The sequence below is a fragment of the Bidens hawaiensis genome, unplaced genomic scaffold, assembly GCF_021521415.1.
Source record: "Bidens hawaiensis isolate Kalapana, Puna unplaced genomic scaffold, B.hawaiensis_p1.1 tig00001179_1, whole genome shotgun sequence".
Classification (NCBI taxonomy): Eukaryota; Viridiplantae; Streptophyta; class Magnoliopsida; order Asterales; family Asteraceae; genus Bidens; species Bidens hawaiensis.
This window is the reverse complement of record NW_027491068.1, coordinates 391,683-409,980: the sequence shown is the minus strand read 5'-3', so window position 1 is coordinate 409,980 and position 18,298 is coordinate 391,683. Positions and strand designations below refer to the sequence as shown.

General features: G+C 33.4%; 1 protein-coding gene across 1 annotated transcript; it reads left to right on the top strand.

The window, feature by feature from the left end:
* The first annotated feature begins 13,302 nt into the window (after positions 1-13,302).
* LOC143562317 (respiratory burst oxidase homolog protein E-like) lies at positions 13,303-17,912 on the top strand. Its single transcript, XM_077050155.1, has 11 exons — positions 13,303-13,873; positions 13,964-14,123; positions 14,597-14,645; positions 14,854-14,967; positions 15,284-16,090; positions 16,196-16,291; positions 16,499-16,614; positions 16,713-17,232; positions 17,321-17,449; positions 17,552-17,630; positions 17,708-17,912. The coding sequence occupies exons 1-11, from the start codon at positions 13,333-13,335 to the stop codon at positions 17,815-17,817; spliced, it is 2,721 nt and encodes a 906-aa protein (XP_076906270.1). The 5' UTR covers positions 13,303-13,332; the 3' UTR covers positions 17,818-17,912.
* The last annotated feature ends 386 nt before the right edge of the window (positions 17,913-18,298 follow it).

The following is an 18,298-nucleotide window of genomic DNA, read 5'->3' as shown; positions in this document are numbered from 1 at the left end:
TAAGCCTTAGCGTTCTTTTTAGCACTGAAATTTGTAAAAAGTGCTTTCGATTTTCTACTTTCACGTGGTAAAAGGCAGCTGTTATAAACAAAATTTTTACTCAAGTTTGTTGTCTTAAGTTTACAAGATTAATGTTTTATTATTTTAATCATGAGACCCGCGATGAAGACACTATGGTTGAACCAAAAGACAGGTCCTCTAGAAAGAGAAGTACATGTTACGGAGTATTATCTAATAGAAGTAAAGTTGAAATTTGGTGTCACAAACTTGCATTGTTTAAGTTTTATTTTTAGTATATAATAGAAAGGTTTCCAACCCAAGCAAAATTGAAGTTGTGGCAAGGTGGTTATTTGTGTTTTGTTTGACTGTCATCCCTTGGTCAACCCAAGTTCGATTCTTGGTAACTCATAATGATGGTCATTATCTAGATTTTATTACACTTCATTTTATTATTACTATTACAATTGAAAGTTTTAGTGTGGGGCCATTTAATAACACCTTATTATTGTAGCAAGGCGTTTTTTTTGTTTCTCATTTTTATTGAAGTTATGGTCCGTAATGAACGGTACAAAACTGATCGAATACCAATCTTTTTTTTGGTTCCGGTATCGCAAAAACCATAACAGAAACCGACTAAATTAGCTCAAACTCAACGCGTTTTGTTTTCGTTCTAGTACCGAGCGGATGCCGAATTTTTTTGTTTTAGTTTCGTTGCCATAACAAACGTGACGGAAACCAAACGAATTTGCGTAGATTCAATGCCCGAGATCGACAACGGTCGCGTTTTACCAATACTCGAGTTTTACCGACCGACACTACCCGATTGGTCAACCTAAGTTTTTATAAATTATTTTATTTTATTTTTTGTTTTAGTTCCGGTACAATAACGCAAACCGGTCGAACTTGTGTCGACTTACCGCCTCAACGTTTGGAACTGACAACACTTGGGTATTACCACCGTCCTAGTTTACCTATCTGCCCGGCGCAACGCGCTGGGTAAAAACCTAGTTATATTTAAAGATGCTTAATTGTATAAAAATACAATTTTATTATAAATTTTTTCATTTAACATTTAGAAGTATTGATTTATTAAATAAAAATTAAAGTATTATTTAAATATATATTACACATGCTAACAAAAAAACGTGATTCAAGTTTTCAACTTAGACTCAATATATCAGTAACAGTTTAATATTAATCTAAGACTCTAATGTAAAAATAATATATGGATATGTATATTTATATATGACCATCATTATCATTTATAATAATTAGATAAAAATATAAAATTATACCTTATAATTATATTAGCCAGGTAATTGTTGATGGACCAAATTACTTTTTTTGCTAATCAAGGGTTTTCCCTTGGGTGTATATAAATATATGGAGAGACTAATTAACATCATATGACATAACCCTTAACCTGACACAAAATTCGTCACCCTCTCTCCCTCTATATTATTCGGTTTCTCAAGAACCTTAATCCCCATCACTAATATACATCCTAAAGGGGAACTCGACCAAGCTGACAATCTTGTCGTCTGGATCTGACTCTTCAGCCATGGCTACTCCGGCTACTCTCTCTGTTGTAACAGGTATGTTTTTAGTCACACGTTTATCATAATATTCATGTTTTCCATTACCGACACGAAGAACTGATCAACATGTGGAATCAGAGCGATGTTGATTAACCAGTTCTTCATGTTTCCATAATATTAGGATCTAATTAGGGAGACATGGATTAAAACATGATAAACACTAAGTTATTTTTCGATTTTATTATTTATTAATTAAGTTTTATATATTGAAAATCGATGTTGATATAGCCTGTACAAATTGTAAACAATTTAATATAATTAATGTTATGATAGATTGTAAACAATTTAATATAAATAATGTCATTAACATAATATGATAAGTTCTCTATTTGAGAACGGCGTAGACCCCGTGAACAAATATTTGTTAACTCACATTCATAAGTAAAATTTTCGGGATTTATTTATGGAGTTATTTTATATATCAAATTATGATACGTTTGTCGTATATTTTTTAAAGAATTATTTTCAAAAATAAATAAATCTTGAATAAATTAATAATTCTTAAAGAAATCTTGGAGAAATCTTGTTAAGATTATACTCCTAAATGGTTGCATTACAAGCATAACATGTATTTTGGTTTAAAATTCGGATTAGGATATGATTTTTTTTCCTAATTTTGGCTAAACTTTATCTTCAAGTTATTTCAAAATTTGATTAATTAATAAAAGATATATTTTGAAAATAACTAAATCTTGGAGAATCCCTTAGAATTTTGAACTTAAATCTTATTGTCTAAATTAGTTTTCGGGTTTTATTTTAATGTTCACCGATAACTCATAATTTTCGAGATTTGATAAAACTGAGAACTAATAATACCGAAAACAACATAATTACCGAGAACTTTTGTTTTCCGAAAACCAAGTTTTCTGAAAACTCTTAAATCTCGTAAACCGTACGCTAAAATTAATAACGTTTTGTAAATTTTTAAAGCAAAACTTTTACAAAACATAAAAGCTTTACTTGAATGAATTTTGATGTATCACTTCTGCCCAAAGGTGATTGTTACATCTACCCCTCATACATGTCTAATTACAAAGCTTTGTTAATTTTGCCTACATGATTTAAATGTCTCATTTCTGCCCAAAGGTGATATGTTACATTTATATCAAGCAAAGTTAACTCGTGCATAATTAAAATAATTGTCTCACTTCTGCCCAAAGGTGATGTGTTATAATTGTTTTGCACACATATACTTAAATAAATTTTAATTCTGCCCAAAGGTGATTTATTTTTTTGTTTAAGTAGAATTTTTAATTATAGTCTATTAGTTTGATGTTAATAATAGACATATCACATCTTCAATAAAATATAATGATTCTCACATTAATGATCCTTCATTATATCTAATGATCATAAATTTTCATATGTATTATTTTAGTATCTCATAACATTACTCACTATAATTTTCTTCTATAAATAATTATCTCATTTAAATCATCCACTCTAATCTCAAACCCAAATATGTTTTGCTTCATAAAAGAGTTTATTAACTTTTAACTCTTTTCGTTCTTTGATTATTCTCAAGACATGACCATCTCGTTGCTCCTTCTAATAATAGTATTAAAGAAGAAACCTAGAGCATGAAAAAATGAGACGAGTCAAACAGAATGATTCTTATGATAATCAATAAACTCATGCTATCAAATTGAGTTATTATGGTTTAGTTTTTCCTAAAACTAATCTAATATCTATTAAATAATTAAAATAACTCATAAGATGCATGCATTTCTTGAAAATTCTAAATATAAGGTTAAATGACATTACCGAATACATCACAATGTACAGTACCATGACCCATAAAGGTAAGGGCTCACACATGGAAATAAATACACTTTTCTTATGCATTACATACTAAATTTTCTATTATTACAATTTGTTGCCTTAAAAATCAACTATAACACTCACAAGTACAAAATGAAAACGAGTATGTTGATTGGCAACACATGTAAAAGAAAAGAATATGGCAGTAGAACATAAGATGTTATTCAACTCACTATCATTAAAACCTTAAAGAGGATAATTCTAATGTTCATTGACAAAATACAAGTAATACTTCCAGCTTTAAGTTCTCTATGGAGAAGTCTCATTGTAAAAATATGTCATTATATTAGGCATAAGTAACAAGACTATCCATAATTCAAAAGAATATCTAGCTAAAATAGTAGTCGTATATTAATGATATTTAAGTCTGCTAGTCCTAATATTCCAATTAATACATGATAGGTTGAGTCTAGTTTTATAAGTTTCTTTACTGATATCAACAAATAACTAACATGAGTGTTAGTGACAAAATTTAAATGTTAAAGCTATTATAACCATAAAAACTGTCTTCTAATTATGCTTTATGATACCTTAAATATTCTGGAGATTAGTCAGAATTTAGTATCAATACTTAAGCTACATTATTACAGTTATAAGGTTTGCATAGCCAACATAAAGTCACAATTACCTTAAACTCTCATATGATTTGTTATCAATATTTGGATTGAAACATTTACAAAATACAACTAGATGATACTATATACTTTCACAACTTTTGTTATCATGCAAATAAAAATTTAACAAAAGACAAATGAGACATATAAAATTCATCAATTAAAACCAAATTTCATAAGAAATCATGGCATGGTTAATGAGGGTGATTTTTCATATAATCTCATTCTTAGTGATTTTAAATCATGTGTTAGATGCCCTAAACATTGTTTAGCTTAAGAAATAAGTATGGGTCCACTAGAAGTTATATTTCGCTTACATTAGTGGAACTTATTCAAACGGAATATTCAGACATAATTATTTTATCATTTAAATTGTAACATCCCGAAATTTCCAAAATAATATTAATTGTATTACTTAATAATAGAGGGAAAGTTTACTCGGGTTATCGGGAAATAAATAAATAGAGTAGGAGTTGGTATGGGTCGGGCTAGTGTTGGGTAATGGATATGGGTTATGGACTTGGGTTATGAAAGAAGGAAGGAGAGTCCATGGGCTTAAGCCCATGATCCCTAAATATAAATACCATTAATCACTCCTCATTCTCACATATTCCATACACACACACCCAAAACACACACGACCCGAACCAAGATCCGAAGGCGAAAACCCGAGCTTGTTGGTGCTGGAACGTTGTGACGGACCAAAACAACATCAAGGCTTAACCGTGTTCGTAGTTCGACTCGTTCAAGTCAGCCGAGCACAGTTAAAGAAGGGATTTACAACTATCAGAGGAAGAAGCAGAGTTCAGGTGAGTTTCTAGCCCCATTTCCTTGCTATGTTTTCGGGGCTGTGTGCATACTCGATGTGAAGTGTGAATACACTTACCTTAAGTGGTAAGTGTATGCTATAGATGTTATATGAGGTATATATTTTATAATGCTTGTCGGTACGTGAACGATCTTCGGATATTGCACGTATCGCCAAGGATAGTAAATTCCAAGTGGTTGATAGTGTGTATGAATGTTATGATGTGACTGTTTATTACGTAAATACTGAACTGATATGAAGTGTGATATAGGCAGGTAGAGGTAGAGTGTGTTAGAAGTGGCAAGAGTCTAGTGAGGGTGTTAGTGGCATAACGTGAGCGCGTGATAGGGAAAGCCCGTACGTGCCATCGTTATTATGTGTGTATGATTGTTGATGTTACTTGCTTAGTATGTAAATAATGTGCTGATAGGAAGTGGGTTATAGACAAGTAGAAGTATAATAGAAGTGGATAGGGTCTAGTAATAGAGTTAGGGGCATAACGTGAGCACGTGGTAGAGTGAGTCTATGCGTGTCTTCGTTATTAAAGTGGCACAAGTGGTATAAGTGGCATAAAGTGGCATAAGTGGCATAAAGTGGCAAGTGGCATAAGTGGCATAAAGTGGCATAAAGAAGCACAAGTGGCATAAGTGGCATAAAGTGGCACAAGTGGCATAAAGTGGCACAAGTGGCATAAGTGGCATAAAGTGGCATAAGTGGCATAAAGTGGCACAAGTGGCATAAGTGGCATAAAGTGGCACAAGTGGCACAAGTGGCATAAAGTGGCACAAGTGGCATAAAGTGGCACAAGTGGCATAAAGTGGCACAAGTGGCATAAAGTGGCATAAGTGGCATCAATGGTTAAGCTGTAGGGGTAATTAATTGGCTAAGCTGTAGGGATAATTAAGTGGTTGAGAAGTAGCGGGTTAGACAGTGGATTAAGTGTCTTCGGACACGTATATGATGCATGTAGTGGTTGTATGATAAGTTGCTTGATTAACTAGAACTCACTCAGCGTGGCTGACTTTTAGTATGCACGCAGGTGAGTAGAATGAGTCAGCTAGCTTGAGCGGGCACATGGTGGGCGAATAAGAGACTGGCATCTGAAGACTCAAGATGTTTTAATGTAATTGACTTTTATTTTGGAAGACAAGAATGTTTAATTAAGGCAAGTTTTGGATTGCTGTAACGTTTCATGAAAGTTTTTATTTTCCGCGAAAGTTTTAATGAACTCTGATTTGTAAGAACTGTGTTTATGAGTAAATCCGACGCGAAAGTAGGGCTACCGGGTTCGGGGCCTTACATAAATGGCTATTTATTTGTATCTAATATGTCTTCTATCATTCATGTTCTTAAAGAAATCCATTCATATATACTTAATATGATTTCTTCTAAATATGCCCTAATTTTCTTATGACACATAAAGGAAATCAAATTAAGTCTAACGTATGTGTGACAAATTCCCACATAACGTATATCATTGAAACTTCTCATGTAGTTTTCCCAGAGATATCGAATATTAGTGGGAGCCTTAAGTGTCTCAATCATAACTTACAAGATTTGCAAGAGGTGGGGGAGTGAAAAATTGATATTATCTTAATTACACCTCTTGTACAAGACACGGTTCCATCAAAACTTATCTCTACAGAATTTACTACTACTCTTACAAAAGTTTCGGTGTTTCTTAAATGTGGGCATACTCCGATTTCTTACTGAAATAATCCTCACAATAGAAACTACGACGACTTACATCATTAACTCGTTTTTCTATTAGAATCTATTGGTCTTTAAATATTGACCCTAAGCATGCAAATCTTCCTAAAGGCTTCTAAGGTCAGTGGGAGCAGTAAAAGTCCTTATAATGACTTGTAAGAAGTACAAGAGGCGGGGGGAAGAGAGTCATTAAATTTTACTCTATATTTAAACTCCAATTGCACCTCTTGTACACCATACTGCACCAACTCTTACATACTTAGAATCCTAAAAAAAATGATAGCAACCTAACCAAGAGCTAATCCATAAAACCGAGACTTTTAAAGTACCCAATAATCAACTGAGGAGGCCATCTAGGTTTTAAAACCTATTAACACTGATGATTATGTAACCTCCCTAACTAAAGTTGGAATGGATGTTGGAAAGTTTAATAATCTTACCCCTTATAATTAAACCATTAGCATATATCATAATTAACTCCATAAGTCTAGATAATGTTTTGAGATTTGGTTGAATCACCTTAGAGTGTTCATAACTAAACTAAATCCCAATACGAAACGTTAAGACAATAAGAAGCACGATTGATTGTTAAAGGTTATATTCAAGGATAAACCAATTATCAAAAAATCTTTTTACCTATATAACAAAAGATTTCTTTAAGGATCATTATTGTTCTAGTAGCTTATAATAGTTAAGAGCTACATTATATGAACATTAAAACAACTTTCCCTAACAATTGGCTTACATATTATATGTTCATAAAACAACCTAAAAGTTATAAACTGAATGTCAAAGAACATTTAGTCTATAAGTCAATAAAATCCATATATGGGTTAATGCAAACATCAAAATATGATGAAATCTTTATACAATTATTTTCATAAAAAACAAGTGGATTAATGTACCTACCTCAAGATGAGTGGGAGCAACTAAAAACAAAACTTGTCCTTATATAGATGACATTCTTCTGACAAGTATATGTTACATGAGTCAAAGCATTTTTCAAACATACTTTGATATTATATATCTCAGAGATATTCCTTACACATGTAACAAACAGTATTGCTCTACTTTAGAAGATAATAGGATCACATAGATTATTTCATTATGCTTCATCAAGTAGAAGCCTTATATAAGTTCAAGTCTATACTCGTTTAGATATTACTCAAATTGCAACACACTAGATATGTCTAGATTAATGTGAAACATTTAAAAGAGTATTAAAATATCTTTAAAAGAAACGAAAGACTATAATTTAGAAGAAGTTAGAATTCAAACCGGTTGATTACTATAAAACTTTGTTATATTCAAATATAACATAATGTAATTTTCGGGATATATTCTTATGTCAACAGATAAATCTATCTCATGGAGGAGTCATAATGAACTGATAACAACAATCTAAATTTTAATGGCATAATATGTTGGTTAAATCACAACGCAATTGTCAATAAATTTTGTTGAAAATTTATCATTGGACTCACAAGTTATTAACTCCATATAAATTATATATTGAAGACTTATTGTGATAAAGCCAGCTACCCTGTTTTCTCAAACAGTAACAGTTCGAGAGGTGCTGCATTAAATTTCGATTTGAAATACATTAATTGTTTATGAACAAATTGAGGAAACTACATTTTCATATCGAATACATTCATGATATGCTTAAGGATCCTATAATCAAAGGTCTGTCACCCATAAGTCTTATGAAAGCGCTTATAATAAAGTTGGGATTATTAATGACCATGTAACTGTATATCGTTAAATGAATGACTAATTATTAACTTTCCTCATCAATTTTGATTTTGTATATCTCTTAATATGTTCTGCATGCGTAATGACATATAGACAAATTAGTATACAAATCAAATATTTGAAGGGCTTACTTATAAAATTTTGATCATAACTACTTAGGTTTTAAATAAGGACTGCAGTATGATTAATGGGGGTCTTGAGCTGATGTTCAATTCAATGACTGTATTTCTCTGCTCCAGTCTAAGTTTAAAGCTAAAATGAGTGTTAAAATCTTCAGACTAATCTAATGCTCATAATAAATTATTACTCGGCCAAGTGAGAGAATGTAAGAATAAATATATGGATATGTATATTTATATATGACCATCATTATCATTTATATAATAATTAGATCAAAATACAAAATTATACCTTATAATTATATTAGCTAGGTAATTGTTGATGGACCAAATTACCCTTTCTTGCTAATCAAGGGTTTTCCCTTGGGTGTTTATAAATATATGGAGAGACTAATTAACATCATATGACATAACCCTAAAACTGACACAAAATTCGTCACCCTCTCTCCCTCTATATTATTCGGTTTCTCAAGAACCCTAATCCCCATCACTAATATACATCCTAAAGGGGAACTCGACCAAGCTGACAATCTTGTCGTCTGGATCTGACTCATCAGCCATGGCTACTCCGGCTACTCTCTCTGTTGTAACAGGTATGTTTTTAGTCATACGTTTATCATAATATTCATGTTTTCCATTACCGACACGAAGAACTGATCAACATCTAAGTGATGATTGATTTTAGACGCAATATTGTTGTAATTGTTAAACGTGTCCAACACCAAACCAGATTAAAGGCTCCTAGAATATTGGAGAATAATTAATATAATAATTAGTTTATTATTATTGGATAAGTTAGTTTTATTTTATTTAATCCTATTTGTTTTAGATTCAAATTGTGTATTTGAGTTAGTATAGGATTAGTCATGTATGGGCTCTATATAAGCCATACATTGTATCATTAATTAATTAAGTTTTTCTCGTTAGTCGTTTTCTTAATAAAAGAATTGATTGTGTGTTGATCAAATCTCGTGTTCGTGTTCTTGATTCACCCGCTAAAAGTTTAACAAGTGGTATCAGAGCCTAGGGCTCGTACCGGGAAGCAATTTGAAGATCGGGGCAGGCTCCACCGGCGAGTGTGTCCGTCGGTGGAGGCACGCGTAAAAGATTGGCTTCTGGCGCAACCAGAAGACTTTACAGTAGTAGACGGAGACCGGTACGGTGTTTCGCGCCAATCATTTTTGTGCGGGAGTGCTGCTTATGACGAAACGGGACCGTAATATGGAGTGTTCAGATAAATTGCGTGCAACCAAGGCCCCTTCAAGCCCCGTTTAGGTGAACACATGCTAATTGATAAAAGTGGTGAAACTTGTTTCAATGGCAAGTTAGTAATTGTTGAAAAGTTATATGTTGGTGGTCAAACTTTGTTGGCTCATACCAAAGAACTTATCATGAAGCTGTGGTTCCATGAATTTAGAATGAATCGATGCATGCCAAAGTGAACAAAGTGTTTCCTTCTTGTTCGAATATAGAAGAAGCAATCGGTTCAGTTTGAAGTTGTTTTCCGCGTGACGTTTAGCCGTTTCACAGCGGTTCACTGGCGAACCGATGAATGTTGTCTATGGGTGTTAATAGTGGTTACAAGGTGGTGCAAGTCCGTCGGTAAAACGGAGTACAGCGAGGTTGTGTGTCAACTTAGTTATGGCGAGTTGAAGGTATCCGTGATGATTTGCCAATACCGTGTGTCGGGATGGTTGAATCTCCGTATGTCGATCAATGATGTTGTGCCATGATCGTGCGTCGGTATGGTTAGATCTCCATGTGTCGGGGTAGTTTAGTGGGTTGGATCGATCACCCAACAATCCGAGCAGTAGCGTTATCGGGTTGTCTAAACGAGACAACAACATCAGATGTTTGAGTCCGGTTTTGGAACCAAATTGTAATGTACATGGCAACAACGGTTCATGTTGTTAACAATGGCGAGGGATGAGTTACGGAGCTAGAACCGGTGACTAAAAATGGTCAAATAGTTATGGTTTTGGGACAGTCAATATAGAAGACAGTGGGCTCAATGGTTTCGGTTTGTACGAACAGTGGGTTCGTAGGAGACCACCGGATATAAGGCATGCAACAAATGTGTTTAGAGGTGAGTTGAATATATCCTAGATCTTGTGTGGATTAAGGAGTAACCGACCGAGACGCAACTTCGTGTGTAGGCGTGTTACAAGTCCAAAGAGATACAGGTGTTGCGGGATCGAGAAAGACCTTAAAGGAACAAGTTTGGATCTAGAGGGAGTGTTGAAATTCAACATTTGATCCTATGTTGGAAGACGTGACCTGTTGTGTTGAGTCGCGGTTTGTTTCGAGTTGAAGTGCTTCGTGTGTGTCACGGTTAGAAGAAGTTTGGTGTTGAGAGGGAGTGTTAAACGTGTCCAACACCAAACCAGATTGAAGGCTCCTAGAATATTGGAGAATAATTAATATAATAATTAGTTTATTATTATTGGATAAGTTAGTTTTATTTTATTTAATCCTATTTGTTTTAGATTCAAATTGTGTATTTGAGTTAGTATAGGATTAGCCATGTATGGGTTCTATATAAGCCATACATTGTATCATTAATTAATTAAGTTTTTCTCGTTAGTCGTTTTCTTAATAAAAGAGTTGATCATGTGTTAATCAAATCTCGTGTTCGTGTTCTTGATTCACCCGCTAAAAGTTTAACAGTAATGACCTCGCACACCGTTATAAATACTTGTAATTACATGGTTTTTTCATATGTCAGACCTGGACAATTTGAACAAACTGTTATGACTGTAAATCTACATTTAAAAAGTAAGAAATTCTATTTTTATTACATATTGCGATGCTAATTAAAAAATAAAGATATTAAAATTTAATTAGTATATATATGAAGAAAATGATGCAACTCAAGTTAACTGAGTTTAAAAAATGAGTATGACATAAATAGGGATGACAAAAATACACGAGTCTAACGGGTACATCTGAAACCTGAATGGAATAGGTGTATCTGAAGCCCGACGAGTATTGGATTAGGTATGAGATTAATTTTAAAATCTTTTTCGAATATGGGACGGGTATAGGAATTAAGTGATACCCGACCGGATTACTCGTTTACCAGAACTATATACACGATTCATATAGCCAATTTTTTTTATTGTTTTTAAATTTCTTTGCTTAACTCTTTGTCTAATAGTGCTTCATTTTAGTAAGTTCATTTTACGAACATTATAATTTTTCTTTTTCTTTTAAGACGTGTACTTTATGATATTATTTATATGTTATAAAGTCTACATAAAATTATAATGTTTATTTGTATCTAATGTACCATACATTAATTTGTAATAATTGATACATACATCAAAAGTACACTAAGTTATAATGGTGAAAAATGTACTTTGAAATCCTAACGAGAACTTTTTTTTTTAAATCAAAATAATAACTATACCCAATACCTAACAAATACCCAATATGTATTGAGTCGGGTATAAGACACTATTTTACAACCGAGTATGAGACTAGATTAACAATGGCATACCTAAACATGACCCTTTCTCATATCTCTAGACACAATTTGATTCTCTCTCTCTCCATGAACAATTTGTTCACTTATTCTTATTTCATAGGAAAAGGTATTCAATAATTAAAAATGGTCAAGTTTGTTCGAAATTCTCCTGTTGTATGTTCTATATAAAATCCAAAAATATATGGTGTCGGGTTCTAATGATCCAACAAGGATATGTTACAAGATAAATTAAGATAACACTTTTATTGATTTTTCTTTTTTAATTGTTTCTAGAAAGAGAGAGAGACGAATAAAAGTACATGACCAACCAAATATAAGAATGAAAGATGTCGTGACTAGGAAGAGTGCGAGACACGACTCCAGCTAATGCAAAATTAAAGAATTAAGAAACAAATAATGTTAGTTATCAAATTAATATTATTATAATGAAATTGGTACGTAATATAGCATGCACGTATTAATTACAATAAATCTCTGCCTCCCTACTAAATTACCATGATCACTTAACAATCATTTTCTACCTATATATGCACGCAAATCTCATTTGTTTTATCTTTCGAGTGCAAAAACAAATCAAGGTACATGTATTAACAAAGGGGATTTGAGGTTATGCATCGAAATCAAGGCCGTCTCTAAAAATCGTTAAAATTTTTTAGCCCAAAAAGGAAAAAAATATTTGAGTCTTAAGTAAAAGGATTTTTTAATTAGGTTTAAATAATTATATTTTTAAATGGTTTACTTGATTTTGATTTGAGTTGTGTAATTTTTTATTTATTATAAAACCCGACTTAAATAAGTTGAGTAATTGAGTTTAATTATTAAAAAAAAATATATTTATATATATATTTTTTTTTAAATCGGGCATACCAGGATGGCTGGTTAATACATTGTTACATTCATGTGCATCAAAAATGGATATAAAAACTCATTAAAACAACAAAGCTGAATTATCTTCAAATTATTACCCCTACTCGTAACATGAAGGAACATGCTATTGGTTAAGGGGTATGTCTTACAATCAAAAGGTCGTGGTTCAAATTCTGCATAATACAAGTTGTGACGTACTTAAAAAAAAAATAAATTTAAAAACCCAAGATTAGTTGTTAAAATAATAAAAATAAAAATTGAATTATTTGTAAGTTTTGTAATGAAATGATAAGGTTAAGGGAGTATATAGGGAAATTAAAATTTTGAAATATAAAAAGGTGGCAGGAGTGGATGGTATGTATATATATAGTTTATAATTATAATGTCAAGGTAGGAGTTGGACAAGACTGGAGGTTAAGAAACAAGACTCAACTACTCTCAACACACACACAAGCGTTGAATTCGTGTTTGAATCCATACATTTTGATCCAAATTCATCTATGATTAGCTCGCAATTCGAACGAACTAATAATCAGATACAATAATAATAATAATGAGCTCTGATTCTCCGGCGAGTAGCCATTCAAATGGAAGATCAATGGATTCCAATGACGTCTACAGAATCGGAGGCGCAATGCTTCCCGTATTCCTTAACGACCTACACCGCAACAACGATAAGGAGCTGGTGGAAGTCACGTTGGAACTGGAAGATGATTCGATTATTCTCCGCAGCGTCAATCCAGCTGGAAACAATTCGAATCATCTTTCAGTTCCTTCACAAGGCGTCGGCGTTGCCAAGAAACTTCGCAGGAAGTTTTCGTGGCTGACTTCGGCGTCCTCGTCGTCATCACGAGCTAATTCATTTTCTGACGCTTCTCTGGACCGTGTTTTAGCGTCCAGAGACGCTAGGAAAATGAAAGCTCAGCTTATCCGGACGAAATCCAGCGCGCAACGAGCGCTTGGAGGTCTCCGGTTCATCAGCAAAACGACGAATACGGACGTTAATGAGCTGTGGAAGAACGTTGAGGAACGGTTTGTGCGTTTGTCTAAAGATGATGGATTATTAGCTCGGGAGGATTTTGCTGAATGTATAGGTGATGGTTAAATTGATTATTGGCTGTTACTGTTAATCTGTTATAGCGATTCGACGAATTTAAGTTTTCGGTTTTTGTTTTGTTTAGCAGGAATGGCGGATTCGAAGGAGTTTGCGTTGGGAGTATTTGATGCATTGGCGAGAAGAAAACAGCAGAAATTGGGGAAGATAACGAAATCGGAGCTTTACGAGTTTTGGTTGCAGATTTCGGATCAGAACTTTGATGCTCGTTTGCAAATCTTCTTCGACATGTAAATCATTCTCTCTAATAGTCTAATTCTTTTCCTGTTCGCGGGAAAACTGAATTCTTCAAGGTTCTTTGAGCTTGTGAAATGACTAATATGCCCTTGGGCTTCCTTAACCAAATTTCTAATTTCTTTTATTAGTTTTCGGTGTAAGGGGTATTTTGGTCATTTCACATGCTCTGTTTCTAAATCTGAATAGAATGGACTTGCATGTGACGGATTTTTTTTTTGGCTTTTAAAAAGTGATGGAATAATGAATAATCTATTTTCTTTGTTTTAAAGAAATGATTTTGGTGACAGTTATCTTTCTTATTTTATTAGATCAAACTTTATATTTCTTTTAAGATGACAATCTGTAGACTAAAACAATATGCTTAAAGCATATTCTTTAACTGTATTGATGAAGAAGTTAAGTTAGACCAATTTATGCATTTTGTTTCTTCTTAAACAAGTTTTTAAGATTCTGTTTCGTTACGCAGGGCCGATAGCAACGAAGATGGAAGGATCACGAGGGGCGAGATACAAGAGGTATATATGTATTTCAGTATTTGTTACATAGTATTCTTTTATTTTTGTAATTATTTAAAAAACGTTTAGCTGGCAGACACAAATATAACTGTAGAATCCTTTTATTTCATAAACAATGTCCTTTTTAAATTCTGCTATTAGGTTGAAGGGAATATTGACTATGGGATTCTTTGCTTAACATGCATGTTTGTTTTATATATATAAACAGCTGCTCGTGCTTAGCGCTTCAGCAAACAGATTGTCGAAGTTGAAAGAAGAAGCCGAGGAATACGCTTCTTTAATCATGGAAGAACTCGATCCTGAAAATCTTGGATATATTGAGGTATTATAGCCGCAAACATAGCATGAATACAGCTCGTTTAACCTGAAAATTTTATTTTATTCTTTTTGAATATTAATGCTTTAGTCTTACAATTATCAAAAAATTCAAATTCGTATAAAACAGTTACGTTAAGCTATAAAACCGACACTCATTTCTTTTTAATCTTTTGAATTTTGGATAACCGAATAAAACACATTTTTATCGTTTTTTAAAATTAGCTTCATAAAACACATTTTTCTGTGTTAGTTCATGTCGTGTTTGAAATTCACAGCACTACGTTTTTTAATAGTAAGTAATGAAAGTTACTGTTTTCCAGTTATGGCAGTTGGAAACACTTTTACTACAAAGGGAAGTTTACATGAACTACAGTAGACCTCTAAGCATAACAAGCGGTGGCTGGAGCCAAAACTTGAACTCACTAAAACCAAAAAGCGTTGTTCACCGGCTAACTCGTTTTATTCGGTGGGCTTTGGTAGAAAACTGGCAAAGAAGTTGGGTTTTGGTGCTATGGTTTATAGCAATGGCTTGTTTGTTTTCATGGAAATTTAATCAATATAGAAACAAGGCCGCGTTTCAAGTAATGGGGTATTGTTTAACCACTGCTAAAGGGGCTGCTGAGACCCTTAAACTCAATATGGCTCTTATTCTTCTACCCGTTTGTAGAAACATGTTAACTGTTTTAAGGTCTACACGAGCCCGTTTGTTCATTCCTTTTGATGGCAATATTAATTTTCACAAAGTGATTGCTTTTGCTATAGCAATTGGAGTTGTTTTGCATGTCGGGAACCATATGATTTGTGATTTTCCTCGGTTGGCAAACGCTTCACCAGAAAAGTTTGCTCTTATTGCATCGGATTTTCATGGTAAAAAGCCGACATATAAGGAGTTAATAAGCGGGGTGGAAGGTGTGACTGGAATTTCTATGTTGATACTGATGGCCTTCGCTTTCACTCTCGCTTCAAAATACTTTAGGAGAAGTTTGTTAAAACTGCCATCACCGTTTAACCGGTTAACTGGTTTCAATGCATTTTGGTTTTCACATCATCTTTTTGGTTTGGTGTATGCACTGCTCATCATTCATGGGTCCTTCGTGTTCTTGGTTCATAGCTGGAGTCAAAAAACGGTAAGATGTTTGTGCTCTTGTAGGAAAATAATAACAATGACAATAACAATAATAACCATAATGTTATTGTTTTTTTGGCTAAGAATATATGTCCCAATATTGCAGACATGGATGTATATCTCAGTCCCAATCTTAATATATGCAGCCGAAAGAAGTTTAAGAACAGGACGGTCAGAACACTACTCTGCTAAAATCATCAAGGTGAGCATAGGCTTGTAAACGAACTTAACGAACACGAATATAGCATGTCCGTACTCCTTTGTTTAAGTTTAACCGAACAAACAATCGAACACGAATAATTAAACGGACAAGGTTCTCTTGTTCGTGTTAGTTCATTAAGAAATGAACATGCTCATATTCCTTTATGAACATAAAATCTACTAAAAACATCTTTTATTTTAATCCTAGGTTTCCAACCTACCGGGAGATGTATTCAGCATAATCATGTCCAAACCGAATGGATTTAAATACAGAAGCGGGCAGTATATAATTCTACAATGCCCTTCAATCTCTCCATTCGAATGGTATACATAGATATAAATGTCTACAATCCAAATCTATCCATCGTATCTTAATATTAACACTTATGTTTTTTTTTTTGTAACTTTTTAATAATATTTAGGCATCCATTTTCAATAACTTCATCACCAGGCGACGATTACTTGAGTGTTCACATCCGGACAGTTGGAGACTGGACACAAGAACTAAAAGAAGTCTTAACAGATGATAACGGTTCATCATGTACAATTGGGCGAGCCAAATTTAAGAAGCTAGGGGAAGTCAACTCAAAAGGGTTACCAAAGCTACTATTAGATGGACCTTACGGTGCACCAGCGCAGGACTACAGGAATTATGACGTTCTACTTCTCGTGGGATTAGGAATTGGAGCCACTCCTTTCATAAGTATCCTTAGAGACTTGTTAAACAGTAACCGGACACTAGAAGACCAAACGGATTCCAACACAGAAACGAGAATTTCAGGCGATAGTTTAATGAGTCTAGCATCTTCAAGCCTGGCATCAAATGACAAGAAGAAATCAAGAAGGGTTAAAAGTGCAAGCTTTTATTGGGTTACTAGAGAGCCCGGCTCGTTTGAATGGTTTAAAGGAGTCATGAATGAAGTTGCTGAAATGGATCACAAAGTAACTAACATTTAAACATACTTGTTTAAAACTTGATGTTTTCATTAATTATACATCAGTTGACTTAATAGTGACTAATTTAAAACAGGGTCAAATTGAGATGCATAATTATCTTACAAGTGTATATGAGGAGGGTGATGCAAGGTCAACTCTAATCACTATGGTTCAAGCACTTACTCATGCCAAACATGGAGTTGACATCCTATCTGGCACTAGAGTATGATACCTTATATATTATACACTATACAAGCTACAATAATTGATATGATGCATTATATATTATATATTTATACATGCTACATTAATTCATTTGTTACAGGTAAGGACACATTTTGCTAGACCAAATTGGGGAGAGGTGTTCAGCAAGGTAGCATTGAAACATCCGAATACAACCGTAGGTAAATAATCCTATGAAATTCCCGACTCTATTAATTTAATAGTGAATAAACGCTTAGAAAAGTTTTGATATTGGCAGGAGTGTTTTATTGTGGGATGCCAGTGTTGGCGAAGGAGTTGAAGAAACTATCATATGAGATGAGTCACAAGACATCGACACGGTTTGAGTTTCACAAGGAGTATTTCTGAAGTAAAATCGCGTGTAAAGTTATACATACGGATTAAATACATTAATTACAAATTTCAAGTACAAAAAGAATGTAAATTTGTACACTATACAACAACAGTAGTGTAGATCAATCAACCTGTATAATTTGAGAAATACAATGAAGAAGATGATATTTAGTTAGCTCCTGTGAATTTGGTTTGAACCATGTGAACCAGGCCCCAAATGTCAGAGTGCACTCTGATTGGGCCCAAACCATTGGTTCCAGTCTAAAGCAGGACATGAAACATGAAGATGTGGGGTTGGCAGTCAGACCATACAACATGGATGACGCTCATATAACAAGAAAAATTATCATAAATTTCTTTTTCATTTAATGATATTTATCTATTTATGTGCTATTAAGTTATGGCACCCATGTACCACCATCACTTGTACCATTCTCACCCATAATATTATTATAACAAGTAACAACATATACGTATATAACTGACTGTCTCACTT